At 34.4% G+C, this 26,157-nt stretch overlaps 1 protein-coding gene across 1 annotated transcript in view; it reads left to right on the plus strand.

Annotated features, from left to right (window-relative positions):
• Nucleotides 1-26,157, plus strand: part of PIP4P2 (phosphatidylinositol-4,5-bisphosphate 4-phosphatase 2) — a 64,010-nt gene that overhangs the window by 24,169 nt on the left and 13,684 nt on the right. Inside the window, exons 2-5 of the mRNA XM_047783631.1 lie at nt 2,687-2,835; nt 9,928-10,034; nt 11,368-11,491; nt 18,114-18,166. Coding sequence (XP_047639587.1) covers nt 2,687-2,835; nt 9,928-10,034; nt 11,368-11,491; nt 18,114-18,166 — 433 coding nt within the window. The remainder of the gene's footprint in view (nt 1-2,686; nt 2,836-9,927; nt 10,035-11,367; nt 11,492-18,113; nt 18,167-26,157) is intronic.

The raw sequence follows: 26,157 nt of genomic DNA on the forward strand, positions 1-26,157 counted from the left end.
TCACTAAATCATTTGTCCATTTCATTCATCCATTCATCCAATAAATATTTATTGAGCATCGGGCACTCTGACAAGTGCTGAATCAGTCCTGAACAAGCCAGACATGACCCTGGCCTCATGGAGCTTAGAGTTTCTCCCATTTTAGACTCCTAATTTTCATTTGTTCTTTCCCTCCCTCACACTTCCTAAGCCTCCAGAAGATAAGCGCACATTTTTTGGGTCATTGAAAGCTTTTTTTTTTTTTTTTTAACAGGTTAAAAATTATGCAGTACAAATTTTAGAGGAAAAGTTCACAAGGTTTCATTGGTTCTGATACACTTCAAATGGCTTCTTAAGATCACACATTGAATTCTTTAAGAGATTCCATTGAGCAAAATGTTTGCCTGTTGAAGTAGATGGATTTTACCATCCTTTTATGTAGTTACAATGTGTGACCTCCTCCCTTCACCCTCAGTGCCTTATTTTCTTAGTGAAATTGTCTTGTCTTTATTTCTTTTCTATTATACTACGTAAGATAAAGAACTAGAATTATGGGAAACTACTTTACATTACTTTATAATTCAAGGAAAAGGCAATTTATTAATAATACTATTTGTAATAATTATTAAAAACAATATTTATTATCACACATTAGACAGTGTATCTTGAATTTCTACTGTGTATATTCTTTTTCCCAGAACAATACCTTCCTTACTGATAAGTGATAAAGTAATCTACAGATTTCAAGGCCTCAAATGTATTGTTGTTGACTGATTGATATTTTAACCTGTTTTTGATTAATACATTACAGGTTACCCCATATCCACCTCAATTTCTTTCAAGGATTTCAAACTATTTTTATAATATAAGACATCTATAGCTTCTTTTCAAGTTCATTGTTTGGCAGTGTTCTGGTATAAGTCTTCCTGAAATGTGTGCATGTTGTCATTTCAATGTGGCCTCTTTCAGAGCCTTGGCCACTGCAGAAATTTAGCTTATTATGAATCATTTGAATGAATAACACTTGTTGCTAATCCTTTGCAAGTCTAAAAAATTCATACCCCAAGGATGAATTATGCGGTAATATGTGGATTCTAAACATTATATGTATAAAGTGCTCTATTCTAACTCATTTTAAACTATCAAAGAGTTCAGAATCTAATCCAGTGTATAGAAAAATCCCTATTTCAAAAACAGGATTTTTTCATGATTAGCTATTGTGATTGTGTTCAATAGTGTCACAGAAGCCCCTTTGAAATATCAGCTCTCTTTAGTGGGGATTCAATCATGTGTTAAGGTATAGTCTTTCCTAGATACTCTATGAAAATACTTTAACTTGAAAGGGCCTCCTATGCTTGTAATTAAGATAGCTACAAAATGACGTTAGGCTTTCCACTTTAGAAATTCCATTCCAGAGTAATATATCTAGATTCCTTTTTTCTGACTTTCATAACAAATAAATACTTATGGTAGATGAACATAATTCTGAAATTGGGCTTCCACCTTTTTCCCAGTCACCCAATAAGTTGATCTTAGGACTCTCCAAAACACAGTGTGTGGCGGGGGGATATATGTGTTTGTGTGTGTCTTTGTATTCTGGAAATTTTTAAACACACACAGAAGTAGTAAGAACAAAGTGACCTTCTAGGTCAGGTCGTTGGATTCATCAGTATCACCATTTGGCTACTCTTTTTCTGCTGTTAACCCATTGTTTTCCTTAGAGTATTTAAACTTAATCTCAGACATGTTTTACCCATAAATGCTTGGATACATTTATTAGGGTTTTTAGAATTAATTAATTTATTTATTTTGCTTTTTAGGGCCAAACCCATGGCATATGGAGGTTCCAAGGCTAGGGGTCCAGTCGGAGCTACAGCTGCTGGCCTACACCACAGCCACAGAAACGCAGGATCCGAGTTGCGTCTGCGATCTACACCACAGCTCACCGCACAGCGCCAGATCCTTAACCCACTGAGCAAGGCCAGAGATCGAACCCACAACCTCGTGGTGCCTAGTCAAATTCACTTCTGCTGCACCACGATGGGAACTCCACATTTATTATTTTTTAATGTTAGATAAAAGTTTGAGACTAAGATTGTTAAATTTCCTTCATTCTTAGTTTTTGTCTGAAATTGCCATTGTTCCATTCTAATTAGAACACGTTCCATGTTGATAAGTTTTAGTTTTTTTTTAGTTCATTTTGTCTCTCCTGGATGGCCATCAAAACCCTATCTCGTTCTTGTCATAGCCAGTAACTATTATACTGATTCTGTATAAACAGAATACAACAATTACACGATTTATGTGTATCTATAACTAATATAAAAACTTCATTCTTGTTGACTATTTCAATTTGGGAGTCAGATCATTATTAGTGTAAGGTGATCACTTTCCTATTACAAACTGTATGAATGTACACATAGGATAGATGGATATTTTGAGGATAGGTTAGTAAAAGGAAACAGGGTCATTGGTATAAACCTAGGCAGAAAAGACTTGGATTTTAGGAGTTAAGACTTTATTCTACTTCACAAGATAGTCCTATGTGTGTTTCTTCTCTGAAACTGTGATAAATTGGCCAGCTTTAAAAGCATAAATAAAAGAACAGTAGAAATTTTTTAAGTTTCCCACTTTATTTCCATTGCTTATATGTTCAAACCAGCCATATATCTCTGAGAGTCTGATTCGGTGGCTAATATCTTTTTAGCGGAACTCCCACCTCCGTATACAGCCATTGCCAGTCCAGATGCCAGTGGTATTCCAGTAATAAACTGCCGGGTGTGCCAGTCTCTCATCAATTTGGATGGCAAGCTTCACCAGCATGTGGTTAAGTGCACGGTTTGCAATGAAGCTACAGTAAGTAGAGATTTCCATTAATAAAAGCACAAATTATTATCTGATGTCTTCTCCCTAAGAAAGTACTCCAGTAATGTTACTTAAAAGTGGATGTGGGCTGGGTACAGATAGGACCTTTTTTTTTTTTTTTTTCTGTCCTTTCTTTCTTCTCTCTGGCTCTTTTTTATGATAAAACAATGCCTCCAGGTGTTTAAATCCATTACGAAAATTTCGCGGTGAATTTAAATCTAATGCTATTTGGTTCTTTACTTTCTAAAATGAGACTGACCATCGATAGTTGTTTATAATTATCTTCAGTGTCTAGCCACATAACGACTAACTCATCCTGATTTTCACCAAAATGAAATATACTAAATTTCACTACAAATGTGGACTTTACCTATTACATGGAAAATTATTTAAACTTATTTTGTATCTGTAGGATGTCAGTATGATTTTTTTGGGTCTTTGTGATTATACATTTATTATTGACACCTGTGTCAAAGTGCTTACAAACAGCTTTGTATATGTTATTCCATTTACTTGATATTAACTTACTGAAATATTAAAAAGTTTGAAGAGCACATTTTTTTACTGAACTTTGGGAAGAATAAATTTTAAGTAAGTTTTTTTTTTTACAGTTTTAAGTAATAAACTGATAATGTGTATATTGATTAATTTAAATATATTTCTATTTTCATGGTTAGGCTTTATTTTTAAATTTTCAGTCTGTCTCAAAATTTGCAATTAAATGTTAACTTGCAATATCTGTATTTTTTTCCTCTTTAGAAAAGTCTAAAGAAAGTCAGACAGTGATTATCATGTCTCTAAGAACCATAAAACATGAATACTGGGGGCTTTATAAATTATATAGAAAGTTATAAAATACAATCTTATGTCATGAATCAATGTATTCAATCATAAATTTTTTTCCTATAGGGGATATAATTTGAAGAACTGTATTGTATAATAGGTGTTACCTATAAAATCAGCTATTTCAAGTTGAACACTCCAACTCAACTTAAAAAGAAACCTAAATAATAAATTTAATTACTGTTAATTCCTTAGGGCTCCTTTTAGAGTTGGCAAGCAAACAAGTATTGTTAGACACATTAACAAAGAAAAAAAAACATTGTCTTAAAGGTTTCCTTGCACTTGGCATTAATGTTGAATTTTTTCCTCTTTCTTTACCTATACAAACTTTGTTTTTTAATGAGTAGAAAAAAAGGAAATTTAAAGCTTTATAATTATACTTGGAAGTAAATAAAACGGAGTAGGCCATTTATGCAAGAATCTCAAAGTCACTATGGATTTAACCAACAGTCTCAATCTGTTTACTTATAAGTGATGAGTTCATTTAGGATCAATAGAATTTGGCTTCAGGTAAGCTACTTCTGGATGTAAATAAAATTGTGCTAGAGTTCCTGTTATGGCTCAGCAGGTTAAGGGTCTGATGTGGTCTCTGTGAGGATATAGGTTTGATCCCTGGCCTGGCTCAGTGGGTTAAGGATCCAGCATTGCCATAAGCTGCAGCATAGGTCACAGACATGGATCAGATCTGGTGTTGCCATGGATGTGCTGTAGGCCACAGCTGCAGCTCCAGTTTGACCCCAGCCCAGGAACTTCTGTATGCCACAGGTGCAGCCATAAAAAGAAAAAAGAAAATTATACTGAAATTTTTATAGCATTACTATCCCTGTTAGTAAAGAAATATAAATGATTATGAATATTTTAGAGAAAATGAATAGTATTTAATAAGATTGCCTTGTATGGAATTAGTAATATTATAAGGGAGGAAAAAAGTGAAAAAAAGTCCTGAGGAATGCTCTAACATATGATTTGCTAATGTTTGCAATGTAATTTGATCCTAAATTTATGAATGAAGAGATGTTAGGCAACCAGCAGCTTCTCTGGAAAAATTCTAGGTTGAAAAGAACAGATATAATGGATAGATATTATGTACCAGGGTCCAAAAGAACAGTTCCCTTGTTTCACTATCACTGTTCCCTGCTCAGTTTAACTGTGATCATTCTCCTTAAGTCATCTAAAGCAGAATATCAGTGTATCTATTCTCCTGAGCAGACAGCTTTAATAGGAACCGAATATTCCTGTGGAGATTGAAAAACTAAAACTTAACAAAAAACAAGGTTAATAAAAGTTCTTTTTATTTCAGTAGATAGAATTGAGAAGGGAAGTAAGGTGTGTGTAGGTGTGTGTGTGTGTGATAGAGAGAGCAAAAAGAATTATGGACAAATTTTAGCAAGATTTAGAGAATAAAGAATTTAAACTTAAAGGAAGGCAATCTCTATGACTAGTTAGTGGAAAATTTGAGAGGTCTTGGAGAAAGAGTGGAGCTAGATGGCTATATAACTCATTAAATCCAAGATTTGGAAACTGATATACTGGGGTTTGAATCCTAGCTCTGCCACTTAGCATTATATCTTTGAGGATTTTTGTAAATTGTGGCTCCTTATGTAAAGAGGTATAGTAGTAATAATACCTAACTCTTAGGGTTGCTATTGGATTATAGAGGTAAAATGTCCAGCACAGTGCCTGGAGCATATACGTTTATTTTGCCAAAGTTAAGACTTCTAAATCTTATGCATAATTACAATGTCATCCCTTCCCACCCATCATTTTACTGCAGATTAGGCATGACATGTTGTGGGCTAGCACTGAAGACCAGGGCTTGAAATTTTCTAGTTCAGTCTCCTTATTTTACAAATAAGAGAACTGAGATCTAGAAGTATAGTGGGAATAAAATATAGGCATACCTCAGAGATATTGCAGGTTTAGTTCCAGACCACTGCAATAAAGCAAGGAATATGAATTTTGGGCTTTCCTCTACATGTGAAAATTATGTTTATATTGTAAGTGTGCAATAGCATTATGTCTTAAAAAGAACATACCTTAAAAAATACTTCATTGCTGAAAAATGCTAACCACCATCTGAGCCTTTAGTAAGTTATAATAGTTTTGCTGGTGAAGGGTCTTGTCTCCATGTTGATGGCTGCTAACTAATCAGGATGGTAGTTGCTGAAGGTTGAAGTGACTGTGGCAATTTCTTCTTTTAAAATTTTTATTTATTTTTATTGAAGTATAGTTGATTTACAGTGTGGTGTTAGTTTCAAGTATACAGTAAACTGATTCATTTATAAATAAATGCAAATGTGGCGTATGTATATACCACAGATCCTTAACCCACTGAACAAGTCCAGGGATTCCTTTCCCTTATAGGTTATTAGAAAATATTGAGTATAGCTTTCTCTGCTGTTCAGTAAGTCTTTGTATGGCAGTTTCTTAAAATAAAGCAGCAGTGAACCATTTCTTTGTAACATGCTGTTTGATAGCATTTTACTCATAGTAGAACTTCTTCCAAAATCGTAGTCAAGGAGTTCCTATTGTGGCTCAGTGGGTTAAGAACCTGACTAGTATCCATGAAGATGCAGGTTCAATCCCTGGATTTGTTGAGTGGGTTAAGGATCTGGTGTTGCCACAAGCTGTGGTGTAGGTCATGGACGTGGCTGGGATTTGGTGTTGCTCTGGCTGTGGTATAGGCCGGCAGCTGTGGCTCTGATTTGACCCCTAGCCTGGGAACTTCCATGTGCCACAGGTGAAGCCCTAAGAAGACAAAAAAAAAAAAAATGGAGTCAATCCTTCAAACCCTCCTTTATAAACTGCTACACCTTTATCAACTAAGTTTACGTAATATTCTAAATGCTTTGTTGTTATTTCAACAGCCTGCATCAGGAGTAGATTCTATCTCAAAAAACTACTTTCTTTACTCATCCATAAAAAGCAATTCCTTATCTAATCAAGTTTTATCATGAGATTGCAGCAGTTCAGTCACAATTTCAATTCTAATTCTCTTGCAATTACCACCACGTATGCAGTTACTTCCTCCATTGAATCTTGAACCCTTCAAAGTCATCCATGACAGTTGGAATCAACTTCTTCTAAACTCCTGGTAAAGTTGATATTTTGACTTCTTTCTGTGAATCACAAATGTTTTTAGTGCATCTAGAAGGTTTTCAGTTTACTTTACACAGATCCATCAGAGGAGTCACTATTTATGGCAGCTACAGCCTTATAAAATCTTTTTTTTTTAATAATGAGACCTGAAAGGAAAATTACTCTTTGATCCATGGGCTGCAGAATAGATATTGTGTTAGCAGGCATGAAGACAACATTAATCTCATTGTACATCTCTATGAATGCTCTTGGGTGATCAGGTGCATTGTTAATGAACAATAATATTCTGAAAGGAATTTTTTTTTTTTTTCTGAGCAGTAGGTCTCAACAGTGTGCTTAAAATGTTTGGTAATTATATTGTAAACAGATGTGCTATCATCCAAACTTTGTTTTTCTATTTATAGAGTAGTGCCAGAGTAGATTTAGCGTAATTCTTAAGGTCCCTAGGATTTTCAGAATGGTAAATGAGCTTTGGCTTCAACTTAAAGTCACCAGCTGCATTAGCACCTAACAGGAAAGTCAGTCTGTCCTTTGAAGCTTTGAAGCCAGGTATTGACTTCTCCTCTCTAGCTACGAGAGTCATAGATGGAGTCTCCTTCTAATATAAAGCTGTTTCATCTACATTGAAAGTCTGTTGTTTAGTTAGCTGCTTTCATGAATCATCTTAGCAAGATGTTCTTGCTGTAGCTTCTACATCAGCATTTGCTACTTCATCTTGCAATTTTATGTTATGGAGATGGCTTCTTTCCTTAAACCTCATAAACTAACCTCTGCTAGCTTCAGACTTTTCTTCTAAAGTTTGCTCACCTCTTAGCTTTGATAGAAGTGAATAGAATTAGGACCTTACTCTGGATTAGGTTTTGGCTTAAGAGAATGTTCTGTCTGCTTTGATTATCTATCCAGACCACTGAAACATTCTCCATATAAGACCGTTTCACTTTCTTATCATTTGTATGTTCATTCGAGTAGCACTTTGAATTTCCTTCAAAACCTTTTCCTTTGCATTTATAACTTAATTGGTGCAGGAAGCCTAGCTTTTGTCCCATCTCAGCTTTGGACACGCCTTGCTTACTAAGTTTAATAATTTCTAACTTTTGATTTAAAGTAAGAGATGCATGACTCTTCCTTTCACTTGAACACCCAGAGGCCACTCTAGGGTTTTTAGTTGACCTAATTTCAGTATTAGTGTGTATCAGGGAATAGGGAGACCTTAAGAGGGGGAAAGAGATGAGAACAGTCAGGCAGTGGAACTGCCAGAACACACACAGAATTCACTGATTAAGTTTGCTGTCTTACATGGATGTGATTTGAGGCACTCCTAAATAACAGTGACATTAAAGGTCACTGATCACAGATCAACATAAAAAATATAATAATAATGACAAATTTTGAAAATCATGACAATTACCAAAATTGTGACACAGAGACACAAGGTGAGCAAATGCTGTTGGGAAAATGATGCTGGTAGGCTTGCTTATCACAAGATTGTCACAAGCCTTCAGTTTGTGAAATAACACAGTAAAGTGAGGTATGCCTATATAAAACAAATTTTGCCATTTGCTAAGCACATAGTTACTTAATGGTAATATTTGTATATAGAGAAATTAACTCAAATTCTGGTTCTTGATACTTTAGGATGTATAGCAATACATTTTGGATGTATGTAAATTTTAGAAAGTCAGATTTTTATTTATAATATAGTTTAATAAATTGCAGATGACTTAAGTTATACATATATAATTCTCATATAAAATATTATAAAATATGTATTTCCATCAATGTTAACTTAATATTTTTTAATCTTTTATAAAATATTGTTGCAGACTTACAGAAAATTTAGAAAAATAATTTTTCTATTTTTAGAACAATTATAGTACTAATGGTACATAGTACCATAGGCTCTTCACCTGCATTCCCCAAATGTTAACTTTTATATATATTTTTGTTTTGTTTTGTTTTTTTGAAGTATGGTTAATTTACAAAGTTGTAATAATTTCTGCTATATAACAAAGTTACCCATTCATACATATACACATAATGTATAACAAATGTTAAAATTTTGATGCATTAGCTTTCTTTCTCTAAATAAATAAATAAATAATCTTTTTAGAACTTTTTAAGGCAATTGCAAACATGGGTATTCTTCTACCTCTAAATATTTTAGTGTGAATTTCCTAAAAAAAAGAAAGAAAAAAAAGGACATTCACCTATACAGTCATGGTACAGTTATCAAATTCAGGAAATTAACATTGATACAATACTGTTTTCTAATCTTTTGAACAATTCATGTTTGCTCACTTGTTCCATTAAAAAAAATCTGTTCCAGGAGTCCAAAACAATATACTTCATTTGGTTATCATGTTTCTTTAATCTCCCTTAATCTGAAGCTTAGTCTTTGTCTTCTACTGCCTTGACATTTTTGAAGAGTACAGGTAAGATATTTTGTAGAATGTTCCTCAACTTGGGTTTGTCTGATAGCCCCTTGTGATTAGATTCAGGTTTTACATTCTTGGCAAGCATGCCCCAGGAGTGTTGTTCTATTCCTCTCTGTGCATCATAGGTTATTTACTTTACCAAGCTTAAGGAGTGTTTTCTTTTGCTTTATTCTAGCTTTTAAATTTACAGTAAAGTTAAAGAAAAACAGAAATGCTAACATTAAAAGTTATAAAAAGGTTTTTTAAGCTAAAAGATGTCATAAAATTAATTACTTCTTATATTGTAGTGGGTAAAATTTAAGACAAATTCAAATTTGTGATATACTTCTTTTTCCCCACAATTCTTTTTGAGCTTGCTTTTTTCAGACAAATGCCACAATGCTCCGTGAATGTTTGCTCCTGGCCAGGCAGACAGATGACCTTGTCTTGTGAACTTTAAATGGAAAACAACTTCAGGCCAATACAAACTAATTTTGAAATATGCCCCTCATAATTAAATTTCTATGTTCCCCCTAACTTTATAGAGTGTTTGCCAATATCCGAGGTATTTAAAATCACTTATGATGCACTTTTCATTAAACTGTATTTTGGTAACACTATGGGGAGACTAGTTTTTAGGAATCATTCCCCTTTTTATACATAAACGAGCTTTGGCAATCTGTACTTTGGTTAATTTTATGTGGTTGTATTTTCTTCCCTTATATAGCCAATCAAAAACCCTCCAACAGGGAAGAAATATGTTAGATGCCCTTGTAATTGTCTCCTCATTTGTAAGGACACATCTCGGCGAATAGGATGTCCGAGACCCAACTGGTAAGGCATAAAGATTCATTCATTCATTCATTCATTCACCAAGAACTTATTAAAGATCCATTATGTGCAAAGTTTTATTCTAAACAGAGTCTTCATCCTCAAAATAATCATAAGACCTGCAGTACCTTTTTTCTTTGTTTAAAGGAATGATATTGCTTAGTTTGAAATTAATGGTCATAGGTATTGGTAAAATAATATACTTGAAAGAGCAATGAAAATTTATTGATGGTATGTAAGTACTTAATGCATGCAATAAATCAATGACTTATTACATTTAATTTAAAAATAACCAACTATTTTATCTTTGACCTGGAAGTGTTTTAGTAATCATTGTGTACTTTACCATGTGTTACACTAGTCTGTGCTGAGTATAATCGATACAATAAATTCTGGAGTTATTTGCCCATGCCAGATGCCATATGGATGTGCCCAGATAGGAGTATATCAAAACCTTAACTGTGTTTTTTCTGTGATTTCTGTCTTTTTGACATTACATAAATTATTTGCAGCCCCATCTGATGATAGACTGGAAAACAGTAAGGAGGTTGCCTTCGATTTTTCCTTCTGTCCTACTCTGATTAAATAGACATAAAAGGGAATTCCCATCATGGCTCAGTGGTTAATGAACCCGACTGGTGTCCAGGAGGACGCAGGTTCGATCCCTGGCCTTGCTCAGTGGGTTAAGGATCTGGCGTTGCCTTGAACTGTGGTGTAGGTCGCAGACACGGCTCGGATCCTCTGTTGCTGTGGCTGTGGCATAGGCCAGCAGCTTTAGCTCTGATTTGACCCCTAGCCTGGAATTTCCATATGCCACGGGTACGGCCTTAAAACAAAAATAGACATCAAGGAATACCAGCCTACCCAAGAGAAATTTGGTTGTGATTCAGAACTTTGGTACCTTCATGGCACACACATATTTGTTAATGCAGGATATTTTAACTTACCTAGCCTTCTACCAAACTCAAGTTGTCTTCCTAGATAGGGAATGATCAGAACTATTTTCAGATTTTAACTTACAATAACTTGGAAATGGCAGTTAAATGGTTCCCAAGATCATTTGATTAGGATCAACACCATAATTCATGGTTTCCATCCCATTCCAACTGTTTATTTTTATTTTTATTTTTTTTGCTTTTGAAGTATTGACTATTGCTATTTTCTTTGATTTCTAAAGAAATTCACTTAATTTATAAAACAAGTATTTAATTCACTTAATTTATAAAACAAGTATAACCTATTTTCAGTACTATATTCCATTTTTTGATTCTATTTTTCAGGTATTGCCCTCAATCCATGTGGGAGTAATGAAGTTGTTACCTTTCTCTTTCCACAGTAGACGCATAATTAACCTTGGCCCAGTAATGCTTATTTCTGAAGAACAACCAGCTCAACCTGCATTACCAGTGCAGCCAGAAGGTACAAGGGTCGTGTGTGGGCACTGCGGAAATACATTCTTGGTATGTAATGACATTTGTTTCAGGGACGTCAGTCTGCAAATGTAGGTTATGGTCACATAGATTTAATTACTGCTCATAGTCTTACAATTTTGTCCAAGTACAAATTGATCAAAAAATTAAAACAGAGCCTATTTTTAGAAAGACAGTTAATAGTGCTGCAGCTACTTAATCAGTACTGCATCATTTGTGAATTACATATAAGATGCATCCTCAAATTTGCAGAAAGGGCCTCTGTGGGTAGGCTGATGAGAAACAAGTACCCTGATCTCCAGGCAGAGAAACATGGGTATCTTGGCTTAGTGAGCAGCTGAATCTACCTCCTACCCTCACCTCCTCAGCAGAGCACAAATTACACAATCTCATGAAATGGCCTTGCTTTGTGGTTATAGACTCAAGAAATATTCTTGTTATAATTTATCAATTTTTTTCTGATTTTTAAATATGAAACTTGTACTAAAGGGAATTAACTCTGGTATCTATAATTAGAAAAACCACTGGATTAAAAAAATAAGAAGGTATAAGTATGAGCAAAAGTTATGGGAGTTCTTGTTTTACCACTTTTAACTTTAACCCTAAGCTTCATTTTTACAAAGTTAATTTCGTAATAACTTAGCGCATCAGGAATTATAAGAACAGGTTTTCTTTATTATTCAGCCTTCAAGTGAGACAAAAGATTTTCCCTAGAACCCAAATACTAGAGGAACTTTCTGGAGTGTTGGCATGGGAGAGCTGAGGTTACAGTGGTTTATAAGCAAGAACTGCTATCACTAGGGATGAATGAGCTTAAGAAAGTGTGGATTATTTGCTCTTCTTTCCTTCTAATTTTTATTTTTGATAAAGTAATTCTTGTATAGTAACATCGAATGTCAAATAGTACTGTAAAGCTTATAGGAAAATTGGTGGTCATTTCTATCTAGCTCATCCCCAATTATCATCCACCAGATACTTTCAGCTCTTTCAGATGCTCTTCCAGTATGTTCTTTCATGTATTTAAATTGTTTGCTTGTATTTTATCTTTTTGATTAAGCAATTTTAGATATTACCTATTACTTTGTAAAATGCAAATTGAAGATTTAGCACCCTTACCACTTCTGCCTGCACTCGTAGTCTTTTTTCTACGTTCATACTCACTGTAGAGTTATAACATATTATTTAATTAATACTTAGTGTTTACATTTTTTATATAATTAAGTAAATTATTTTCATAGTTCTGCCAAGTAATATATTACCTTTCTCTCCTGAATGACTTTAACATTTTCTTTGATATCTTAAGTTTTTATGTACAAACCATTAGTTCTTCTCATATTCTTTTATAGAATTATAAAATTCCTGTCAATATAGTCAAACATATCAGGGAATCTATTATGTAGTCTTCCTGCTACACAGTTGTCATCCTGTGACCTCCCTTCCCCTTATCCTAGGAATTCCTATTGCCTCTTTCCTATGTTGGATCCCATGACATCCTTATAGTTCTTGGTTGATTCCCTCATTTTGTTGGAGCACATCCTCTCTTAGCTTTCTGAGAAAAGATGCAGGGAAATAAATTTGAGCCTCTGTAGTTCTTAAATGGTTTTTCTTCTAATCTCATTTCACTTTATAATTGTTCAGATATAGAATTATAGGTTGCCAATTGTTCAGAAATGTGAGGGCTTTGCTGCACTGTTATCTTTTCTTTCTTTTTTTTTTTTCTGTCTTTTGTCCTTTTAGGGCTGCACTCATGGCATATGGAGGTTCCCAGGCTAGGGGTGGAATCAGAGCTGTAGCCGCTGGCCTACACCACAGCCACAGCAACGCCAGATCCCAGCCATAGCTCATGGCAACACCAGATCCTCAACCCACTGAGCAAGGCAAGGGATCAAACCTGCATTCTCATGGATACTAGGCAGATTTGTTTCTGCTGAGCCATGACAGGAACCCCTTTGCTGCACTCACTGTTGATGAGAAGATCAGCTGCTGTTCTGACTCCTGACCCTTTCCATGTGACCCTTTTTTCTCTCCATTTTCTCTTATTTTCCTCTTTCCTCTTGTATTTCTCCAAGGTTCTAAAATTGTATTAGAATTTGCCTTGAAATCTTTTTTAACTCTTTGTCTTGGTACTCAGTGGACCCTTTTACAGTCCACTCTATTTTTCTTCATTCTGTTTTTCTAGAACTTTAGAGATTAGATCACCTGAATTGACATTCTCTCTCCCTGTCATTTTTTCTTACTTTTTTTTTTTACTTACTGGAAAATTTCCTAGACTGTATCTTCTAACCTTAATTTAAAATTTTAATTTCAGATGATCTAAATTAGGTTTTAATTTCTGAGTTCTTTCATGTTCTCTGATTAATTTCTCTTTCTTCTAAATAGCATTTTCTTCTTTATGACCTCTCTCTGAAACTATATTTTGTCTGAAGTATTCTTCTTTATGCTTTTTCTCTGTTTTCTCACCACTTCTTCTATTTGTTTTTCTGGTTTGATAGTTTTACTGAAAAGCTCATTTGTATTTGAGAGTAAGTTGGTGATTGGAATATCTTAAGTATGCAGAGGGAGCTGAACTTTTTCTCCTCCCTTCCTTTCTGCCTTCCTGCCTCCCTTCCTTCATCCCTCATGTTTTCCTTTTTTCTCTCTTCTCCTCATCTTCTTTCTTCCTTTTCCTCTTCTCCTTTATCTCTTATCCTAAAGAATTGCCAACTATTATTATCAATAAGCCTTTTTTAAGGCAATAATCCCCTGATCTCTTGTAAGAATACCTGGGAGACAGCATTATAGGAGCTAAGAAAGGATAATGGGGTGAAGCTTTCATCTACTGTTCAGACTGTATGTAGACTTTGACTTAATTACTTTAGAATGGTATTTTATTCTTGCCTTCTCCTGTGCTTGGTATGCCTAAGTTCATAGGCTTTCTAGATCAGTTTATTTAAGAGAATAAACCACTCTTCTCTTTCATGTGTTGGGGAGGGAGGGGTATTGGGTTTTGTGATATGGAGGGAAGACTTTAGAATTCATACTCCTGTTTTTATCACTTTCCCTAACTCCCACCTTTAAAAGCACCTTGTAGCCCCAATGTCTAAACTATTTTATGGTTTTTTTAGTTGAATCATCCTGCTTTTCATTGGCTATCTCTCTGATGGCAGTCACATTTCAACATCTTTTTCATTAAGTTAGTTACCAAGTCTCCATCAGCTTTCCATTGTCCAAAAACTCATGATCATTTCTCCTCAGATTCTCTTTGCCCTTATGGTATTATACATTTATAAGTCCAGTTTATTATCATTTTAGTCAAATTTGGGAAAGGAAATAGAAATGCATGCATTTGTCCTGCTTATTTCATTTAATAAGAATTTATATGATTTTTCTGATCTAGTAGAACAAGATAAATTTTCTCTGCATTTATATTTTATTGATTAAATCAGTGACAAAGTACATAAAGTAGTGGAATATATTTATTGTGGGGATAGTGAAAAAATTTATCATTAAAAATCACTATTGATTTATTATAGGATGACTCCTTCGGTAGGCATTCATGTATCAAGTGAATTGACTAAATTAAATCATAAAATATATTTATCATTTCCTTTCTTAAATGCAAACAAATTAGATTTTGAAATATCATTTAAAAATCTTCAAAATCAATTTTTTTCTCTTTACTTCCTTCCAGTAAGCTCCCTTCCACAGTTACCTTGCACTTGAATTTTGCCCAGTTATATTTTATATTCTAAATCCTTATTATCAATCATCTTTATAGGCTCATTATAAGTAAGCTGATTTCATTTGTTCAAAAACACATATTGAGTGTGTACCAGACACTGGGCTGTGTGCTGGGGAAATAGGGAGGTGCATTCCCTGCACTCATGGGATTTTCTAATCTATTAGGAGGAGAAAGACAATGAAAACAAGAGTTATATGACATATATCTAGGCTACAGCAGGGAAATTCAGAGTGTTCTTAGTGTACATATGGAAGCACCTTGACTAGAGAAAGTGATATTATCCTAAAAGTCTTAGAAAGCTATAGTAGAGCTTTGTAATTAGTTCTGTGCACATGGATGCTATGTGTATAATAGATTGCATTCGGGCAAGACTGAAGAAGCACAAAACCAGATATTTAGGTTTTGTTATTCAGAAAAGTGATAATGATGGTCATAAATAGCATAAAGAATTTGAGAGAGAATTGGCCATACTGATATTAGTATAGATAAGGGCATAAGGAAAAAAATAAAATTAAAGACAGCTGTTACAAAGGTTTATATTTAATTTTTTGAAATCACCTTGAAGTGAATTCTAGAGAATGATCCAAGTCAAGAGGTTAGATAGATGTGTATGTGACATGACTTTTATTATTTTAAAAAAGTTTATGTATTTAAATATTTTCCTCACACAAGAGAATTATTAAAGTAATATGCAAGCCAAAGATGCACTTCTAAAAGGAGCTACTTCTTACTTAATATTCAGTGCAGGCAAGTGAATCATGTTAGCATGGTAATTATGATTTAAAAACTTTGTCTTTAGCAGGAAAAGGTGTTTCAGAATAATATATGATATTTAAAGATGATTTCAAAATTCCCCAAAAATCAAGTCTTTGGTGATTAGGAGAATGCAAAACATACCTGTAGGGTGACTATTACCTTTGAGAATTCCAGATTAATGAGAGATGCTGAGTGTTATGAAGAATTAACAGACCTAGAAACTCTCGATTCTGACTTGAGAACTTGACCTTATCCTTATTATTGTTATTATTATGCCAATCCACGCAGTCTTATATCCTTTGTAGTATTCTTTGCCCTTCAAGCTTTTAGCTAATAGAATAGCTCTTCTACTTATTCTCTACCTGTTTCAGCTTTCGCTTACAAGGCATAAAGTTAAGAAATTGAGATGTTATAAAGTACAGTAGCATTGAAAATAAAATAAGAAAAAAATCAAGCAGAACCAAAAATAGGGAAGAAATATGAAAAAGTCATGCATAAGAATATAAGTATGCATAATATTTAATACTGTGCATTTGGTGAAATTTGACTGAATTTTAGCTGTGAGCCTTCTATGGTCAATGAAAAGAGCAAACATGACTATTACAATATATTCATGATGTTTTCTTAAAAGTTCACATAGGAGCTTTTATTGCAATACTAAGACCTGAGAGTATTATTCCTATGGATTAAGATGAAAGAACAGTATAATGGATGGTGTCCTTAATAACATACTTCATTTATAGTAATATAATGTAGTTTAATATCACTGTTATAATGCTAAAATTAAATTCACTAGATTCACACTATTCACACTATTCATTTCACAGCCTGGCTGGAATCATGGATAATGTTTACAAAGCTAGATTTGTGTTCCAAAGTATATTCATTAGAACATTCATTTTATAGGCTAATAAGTCTTATGTGAGTAAAAAGTACCAGAATCATTAGGAATTGCTAGGATAAAAAAAAATTAAATAGAATTTTGTATGTATGTATTTTGTATGTTTTTTAGCATTTTGGTATGTATTACTGTTAAAATCCAAGAGGAAGTTTTATGTGTATGTGCAAAAATTTAAAAAAAAAAAATCTGAACAATTTTGAGAGGATCGTCTAGCCAGACCAGTGTTTTGAGGGACATTGTTTAGAAAAGAACTTTCCAGAATAATAAAGGTAATACACACTATTCCTCCATGAATGTAAAGGAGTTTCTTAAGACAACAACAGAGTTTAATTTGCATCTGTGTGGGGCAGATGTTCCCTGTTGCTGATGAAAGGCAGATCATGCTGTCAAGGAGTACTTGACTGTAGGGTCGGCATTCTCCAATAAGATCTAAAACAACCTACAATATGTGCCTGAATCATAAATGATGGTTCAGACTTTTCGCTGAAGTGGGCCATTGTAGTACCTTTAGACAGGTTCAGATTTTCTGTACTTGTTCACAGGGTCCTATGATTTGGTGGCTTAGCAGAGAGTAATAACAGTTTTAACTTGAACATAATTAAAAGTAATGACACCAATTGCCTATTGTATCCATTAGAAATAAAATCTAGTAGGGTACTATCAAATGACTAGCTTTTAGCAGTGTAATTTTCTTATATGCCTTCTAAGATTGATTTACAGATATACCTTGGGGAAGGAAAGTTGTTCATAGAAGAGAGTGTTTTGTTATATAGAATAAGCTACTATAGAACAGAAAGCAGTTTCCTGACATTAGTTTGCTTGTATCTATTTTGTTTATTTACTTTGTGCCTTTTCCACAGAAGTAGAATAGTTGCATTTTTAGTAATGAGTCTAAATATTCATGTCATCAATATTTACAGGAAAAACAACTTTGACGGTACATGAAATATGTTTTTGTTTTCTGGCAGTGGACTGAGACATAAACCTGAAATAAATGACCTTGGTTACGGCATTACATTCAGTTATCATTGTAAAGAAAACCTAGATTGCATCAGAACCTTGGGAAAATCATGGGAACTGTTTCACAGGGGAATCCCAACCTCTATTTTAAGGGAGGGAGAGATGTGTTGGAGGGGAAAAGCTCATGCAACCATGAAAGGTTGATGGATTCTGCTGTGATCCCTGAGGACATTTGAACTAAAAGAAACATCTTATCAGATTGGATGATTTTCAGTTGTTTTTCTTTTCAATCTCTCTCCTTATTTATTTTACAGTGGATGGAACTAAGGTTCAACACTCTGGCAAAATGCCCACACTGCAAAAAAATGTAAGTTTCCTCCTATAGGAAATTCTATTGAGAAGTATTTGAGAACAATTTAAAGAGTACAGAATTCTCACTTAAGTAGGTTTTGATTTTTAGACATACTATGGAATGAATGCATGTTTAATATATTTATGCTTTTTAAGACTAAAAAAGCATATATCTTTAAGTGGATTAATATATTCCATTTTTAAATTAAAATGATTTTGCTTATCTATTCTGTATAGGAAAATCAATTTGTAAGAAAACAAAATTATAGTAACCCGATGGGAATTTTCAAATGTACTAAGAGGTTTAATCTGTTGCAAATAATCTAAAATTTATATTTTTTAAATGGGCTGTAATCTAGGAGAAAACCAAATTTTGTATGTGAGTGGGTTATAATTATGTAGTTGGGTGACAAATTTTTTATGTTTATTTATCTCTCTTAATTACTCAGTCAATTTTTCTGTATTCCCAAGTGGTGTACCTAAGGAAAATAACAGAAGGCAATATAAAAATGGGAAAAAATAAAAGGCATTTTGATTATAGACATTTCAGGCTACTTGTGTTGGGAGGCCCTAAGTCACCCCAAAATATTCTGACTTACTAGGAGAACTAATAGGAATTGATATACAGTTGTACTCACAGCTTTACAGTGAAAGTATGCAAAGCAAAATCTGCAAAAGAAAAAAGCACATGGGGGCAAAATCTGGAGGAAACAAAGAGCAAGCTTCCTAGAGTCCTCTCCCAGTCAGTCATATAGGACTTAATTCCTCCAGCAGTGAATCACTACAACATATACGAAATGTTTTTGACCGGAGAAACTTATTAGAGACTCATAATCTAAGATTTAATTGGAGCTGGTTACATAAGCAGCTGCTTCATAGCACATACCACAATTCCATACTCCCAGAAGGAAAGCAGGTGTTCAGCATAAACCATATTCTTTGCACAAACAATTTAGGTATAGCAGGCCACTCTTATCAGTAAAGGAATAGTTTGAACTTTTTTGAAATCTAAATTCCCAGGTGTTAGCCAGGGGTCTACCTCATATGCCGACTTGTCTAAAGATAGCAGCCTGCTATACTAACTCTTTTTCTGCACAGCATCTATTTTGGTAATAAAAATTTAATTCAAAAATTGCTATTTTTCCACTTACATGTGTGGAAATTGAGCAAAGAAAATTAAACTGAAATGTTTTGATAATTCAGTATTTAAAATAAAAAATATGGAGTTCAGGCTGTGGCATAGTGGATTAAGAATCCGACTGCAGCAGCTCAGGTTGCTGCCCAAGTATGGGTTTGATTCTCAACCCAGCGCAGTGGGTTAAAGGATCCAGTGTTGCTACAGCTGTGGCATAGGTTGCAACTGTAGCTCAAATTCAGTCCCTGGTCCAGGAAGTTCCATATGCCATCAGTGCAGCCATTTTAAAAAAAAAAAAGAAATATTAGCTCATTGTTAATATTTTGTGATCTTGAGAATAATATAAATATTATATCTATTTTGAGAGTAAAGTAATCCTGAGAATGGTTTATAGGACAAAAGGAAAGTGTCTCCAAAGTATAATACAACAAAATATCTCCATTTATCTGTGCTAGATCTGATTCCAACTAAATGTATTCCGATAAGAATAACTTCTTTACAGCATATTTGTAGCTTCAATTGAACAGATATTTCCTTTTTTATTTACTTGTGAAATTTTTTAACATCTGAATGCTTAACTCAGTTGAATCCAGGATAAGTCCATAAATGGAGAAGCAAAGTGGATAACCCATATAAGTACACAGAAAAATATATACTTGAGAAACCTCCCAAACACGTGTGTGAATATGTATGTGAATAGTCTATATTTGTTTGTTATCTGTATTTTAACAAAAATGAAGAAAATTATATATATCTTCATCAAGAACATTAAATTGGATCGTAAAAATCTTATAAAAAAAACAGAGACTTCTTGTGATTAGCAGACTGTGTGCCAGCCACAGTGATCGTTACTTTGTATACACATATATATTAATCTGTAATCTTTACAACAGTCTTGGGTATAGGATATTATCCTCATTTTACAGAGGGGGAGCTGTTGGAAAGGATAATGATTTTGCTTAAGTGATTTGCTCGGTTAATTATTTTACAACAATTGCATTATTTTACTAATACTAAAGGAGTTATTGACTGTCTAGATATTCTACGGTTAGTTAAGGTATCACAAGACAGTGAGTGTATTACTGTGAAGAAGGATTTTTATCAATTACATAAAGAACTATTTGCTAAGAAATTCACATGAAATGAATCAGCTTAAATACCATTCTTAGAGAATGTTTATAGAATTGGAATCACCTGCGGAGCATAGGAGGACTCAGGGCATTAATGAGTTTGAGCAAAGTTGCTGTTACCACATGAACTTATAGCTCATATCTAGATTCCTTTTCTCTTTGAATGAATGTTTTGTTCATAACAAAATTATAAGTCATTTTTTGAAGTAAGTTTCTTTAAAAAATTTTTATTATAGTTGACTTACATTGTTGTGTTTCTGCTTTACAGCAAAGAGATTCAGTTATATATATACTTTTTTATATTCACTCTGAGTAAACTCTGAGTTTTTATTTCTTTAAACTCAAATAGCAACTCTCCTAAAATTGTTATTGAAGTTACTAAATCATTGCTATGAAAGTAGCCTGTTATTTTTATATCTTATAAAACAAGGGAGCTCCAGAAACCAAGAAGCATTTTTAATCTCACTGATTCTTACTCATATAATAACTGAGGCTATTGTAGCTGAAGGTGAGAGGTGAGATGTTTCTTTCATTTGGGCAGCTTATGGCCACTGGCCAGACATGAGATGTGATCCTAGCACACAGAAATGTTCTTGGACCATATTTCCATGAAAATGTTATAATGGACCAAAGATTAGTAGACATGATGATTTAATCCATGGTAAATTATCAATGACTATCATTCCATCTATGTCACTGAGATACTTTTATGTAGATCTCTTCTTGCCATTTTAAACAATAGCAGACTTATTCTTAGAAGTTATCCTTTTATTTTCTGTTTAGTGCTTTATTTTATAATTATTGATTAATTCATCAGTCCTATGCTAGATACTAGTTGCTCAAAGTAAAGATTAACCTTGTCTTCAGGGGACTTAGTCTTGTGGGCATAGAGAAGAGAAGAGACAATTACAGTAAAGTTTTTTATGCTTTAAAATGGTATGCCAGCATCCTCTGCTCTGAAGAGCCCCTAATCTGAATTAAAGGGAAAGGGAAAATGAGAGAAGGTTTGTAGGAATAAGGAATATATGAAATAAGTGATCCAAGATGAGTGGGAATGATATGAAAAAGGGGGCAGATGGCTCATTATAGAATAGGCCACTGAATTTGCTCTTACAAAATTAACATCCCAATTACAAATTCTAATAGATCTGTTCTATCTTCATCTAGTTGTTTACTCTGTAGTATTTGATTCTGTTGATCATCCTGTTTTGTTTTGTTTTTTCTTTAAAATTTGCTCTTTTCTTGATTTCCAGACATCACTTTCTCCTGGTTTTTTCCCACTTCTCAGAACATTCCTTTCTGATCTCCTTTTTTGGCCTCACTTCCTCTTCCAACTTGTCAAATATTGCTGTTCTCTAGGATTAGAACTTAACTACAATAAATCTGTGCTTTTTCTTATGTTTTTATGTTATTTGTATGCCACCAAATCACAACCAATATACCATTAAACCACTCCACATCTCTCTTCAGAGCTTCAGATGTAAATATACAATCTGTATTCACCATTGTGCCTATAGTTATTTCAACCTGGTGTCCCATAGGCATCTCAACTAGAACATCTCCAACTCCCCATCCCACTCTACAAACTAACCTTCCTTGTGTATTGATGAGTAATTTACATTAATAAATGTTTTGCTCTCTGCCTAGCTGACCAAGCCAAAAACTGAGTATATTTTTATTCCCCATACCCAAATTTTAACAAGTCCTGTCATTTGTCTCTTGATATTTCCATTCTGTTCTCTTATTCTCATGATTCCTACTATATATAGTTCAAGCATTCAGGATCCCTCACCAGAACTACTCCAATAGCTTTCTAATTTATCTATTGGTCTTCAGCTTTAATAGGGCTCTTCCCATTTATTAGAGTAATGGTCCCCACATGCAAATATAATTTTAAACTAGCTTCAGACCTTTGAGTAGCTCCCAGATACATGGCATGGTATACACTTGTGCAAGTTGTATATTGTACAACCCACGGAGGTGCCATTTACATTGTTATTCTAGGTTTTTCTATTAGTGCCATATATATTATCCTGAGGAAGGATATTCTCTATTTATTGATATAAATGTATCATATAGATTATTGACCCATTGCCTAAAGTCCAAAATCAAATTCCATGCTTCTTAACAAGATTTATACAACCCTCTAAGTTTAAATATTTGCCTAAATTCTCTATGGGTATTTTTGTTATGTTTTCTTCCACCTGTATACATACCATCAGCCTCAAGAAATTCTTCTACTTCCATAAATATACAGTTCAGTTTCTTGCTTCTGTCCATTAATCTCCTGCTAGGCCTGGAATGACCTGGCTTGTCCCTTTCTCAATCCTGACTGCTTGGAAAACACTTGCATGACTTCGAATTAGCTGAAAAATCCCTTGTTTTTACTCAGGGACACTTTCTCTGGGAGAAAAATCTGCTGCTTATTTCTTGAGTGAAATTTATTTTTTCATAGCTGAACAGTACATCTTTTCTCAGCTAAGATGACTTACTCTCCCATCTAATCACATCTTACCTTGTCTGTAAGTTCACCTACTAACGCCTTCACTGGCTACGTCATCTGAAAATTATGCTTAAATAACACTGCTTAGCACCATCTTCATTCTCCAGGTATCCTTCATAATGCTAGTGTTCCACGGGGGAGTTGTGAATGGGAAGGCAAATAATTTGAAGAGTGATTAGTTGAATGTTTGGGAAATCTTGCATGATATTTTCCTCTTGGATGTTCAGTGTCTGCATTTTTGTATATTAGAGGATCTTGACTTTCATATCCAATAATATGAAAGACTAGTTAACTGTTACAAATATGCTTTTTTCATTTTTAGAAATTTTATTGAAGTATAGTTGATTTACAGTGTTGTATTAATTTCTGCTATACAGCAAAGTGATTCAGTTATATGTACAAGTTGATCCACTCTTTTTTCAGCTTCGTTTCCCATATAGGTTATCACAAAATACTGAGTAGAGTTCCCTGTGCTATATAACAGTTCCCCGTTGACCATCCATTCCCTATATAGTAGTGTGCATATGCCAGTGACAAACTCCCAGTTCATCCCTCACCTCTACCATTCCCCTTTGGTAACCAAAAACTTGTTTTTAAAGTCTGTTTCTGTTTTGTAAGTTCATTTGTATCATTCTTTAGATTAACATGTAAGTGATATATAGCATTTGTCTTTATCTGACTTATTTCACGTGGTATGATAATCTCTAGGACCATCCATGTTGCTACAAATGCCTTTATTTCATTTTTTTTATGGCTGAGTAGCATTCCATTGTATATATGTACCACATCTTCTTTATCTGTTCCACTATCAACGGACATTTAGGTTGTTTCCATATCTTGACTATTGTAAATAGTACTGCAATGAACATTGGGATGCATGTATCTTTTTGAATTATGGTTTTCTCTGCCCAGAAGTGGGATTTCTGGATCATATGTTTAGTTTTTTGAGGACTCTCCATACTGTTTTCCATAGTGGTTGTACCAATTTCCATTCCCACCAACAGTGTAGGAGGGGTTCCTTTTCTCCATACCCTATCCGGCAACTTTTTAAATGCATAGTTCAGCTTATATGAATGTTAATTCGGAAATCCCCAGGGACCAGAAATGGAGAACAAATTACAACCAGTGCTGTCCCCAGGGCAGTTACCAATACTAGGGTCTCAGAGCCTTGTGTTTCAGTGTTCAAATGAAGAATGAGAGGGAAGGCCTTGGCCTTGAATAAGGTGGGGAGTTGGAATACCATCCCTTCCCACACCCAATAAAGTTCTTAAAGGACTATTCTCCATGAAAAGAGTAGGTCAAGGAGAAAAGTCCCCCAGAAAAGGAAGAATTCAAATGGATATTTTATAAGAACAGTGAATTTTTTTATATTAAGGTTTGTCAAAGTAAGTTCTCAACAAAACCACCAAGCACCTGAGGAAACAAGATACCATAAGCAGAACTGGCATTGATAATAAACAGAATAGTTAGACTTCTGAGGACTTCAGATATTATCATTATTTTAAGAAGGATATGTTATAACCATGTCTAAAATATTTTTAAATAAAAATAAGAGAAAACAGATAAGAGTCTAAAAAATGATTGCAGGCACACACAATAGCCTATACACAAATGTTCATAGCAACTTTAAACTTAATAGCCCCTAACTGGAAACAATCTAAATGTTCTTCCATGGCTGAATGGGTAAATAAACTGAGATTTATCCAGATCTTGACATACTATTCAGCAATCAAAGGAACAAATTATGGTTCATTCATGCAACAGTTTGGGTGAATCTTTGGGAATTTATGCTAAGTGAAAACCAGTCACATGAGGTGAACTACAATAAGATTCCTTTTATTTGATGCTTCTAAAATAACAAAATTTTAGGAATAGACAACAGGTTAGTGATGGTGTGATAGGTGCAGGGGCTGAGTAGGCAGGAGGAAGAATCCTTGAGGCTCTGGAACTTTTCTATATCTTAACTGTGATGATGGATATGTGAAATTCCAAGTAGAATAAATTATATAGAATTAAATATACACATATACACTAATGAATATAAGTAAACCAGGAAATATGGATAGGGTATCAGTAGATTATATGAATGTCAATACCCTAGTTATAATATTGTACTGTAGATTGCAAGATATTACCATTGGGGGATATTGGGTAGGGAACAAATGACATTTCTTTGTATTGTTTCTTAAAGCTGCTTATGAGCCTACACTTGTTCTAAAAATAAAATTAATTAATCCAAAAAATAACCAGAAAGGTTTTAAAAGAAGCAATAAACTTCTAAAAATTAAAAATTAGAGTTGTGAAGATGGTGGAATAGAAGGACTGCAGCTCAACTTCTCTCCTAAAAACAACAAAATCAAAACCAAATGCGGAGCAATGTTCAATCAAATGGACTGGAAACTTTCAAAAAGATATCTTACTCCAGAAGACAAAGAGGAGGCCACATAGGAGGTAGGAGGGGTGATTACATGATATAAGCAACCCCATACCTCCTGGGTGGGAAGCACCACAGACTGGAAAGTAACTGTATCACAGAGACTCCCCTACAGGAGTGAGAATTCTGAGCTGCACGTCAAGTCCCAAGAGCATCTGGTATTGAAGGCCAGTGGGGCTTGAGTGCAGGAATTCCATAGGACTGGGGGAAATGGAGACCCCATTCTTAAAAGCTGCACACAGACTTTCAGGTGCACAGGGTCCCAGGGCAAAGCAAAGTCTCTATAGGAACCTGGGTCAGACCTGACTGTAGTTCTTGGAAGAACTCCTGGAAAAACAGGGGTGAATGTGGCTTCTTATGGGGGAAGGGCATTGAAAGCAAAGCTCTTGGGAATATTCATCAGGGTGCATTTCTTTGGACCGTGGCCATTTTGGGAAAATCTGGGTCCACCCATCAGTGCTGAGAAGCCCCAGGCCAAACAACATTCCAGGTGGGATCACAGCCCCACCCATCAGTAAACAGGCTACCTAAAGACCCCCAGGCACATAGCCACCTCTAATCTCATCCAGAGACAAAGTCCCGCCCACCAAAAGGATAAGAGTAGCTCCACCTACCAGTGGGCAGGCACTAGTCCCTCCCATCAGAAAGCCTACAGCAAGCCTCTGTACCATATTCAGCCACAAGGGGAGCAGACACCAGAAGTAAGAGAGGTTACAACTCTATTATCTGTAAAAAGGTCGCCACACCAAAAACCTATGCAAATGAAAAGACAGAACCATAATTCAGATGGAGAATGAAAAAACCC

Source organism: Phacochoerus africanus, chromosome 6 (assembly GCF_016906955.1).
Source record: "Phacochoerus africanus isolate WHEZ1 chromosome 6, ROS_Pafr_v1, whole genome shotgun sequence".
NCBI classification, from domain to species: domain Eukaryota; kingdom Metazoa; phylum Chordata; class Mammalia; order Artiodactyla; family Suidae; genus Phacochoerus; species Phacochoerus africanus.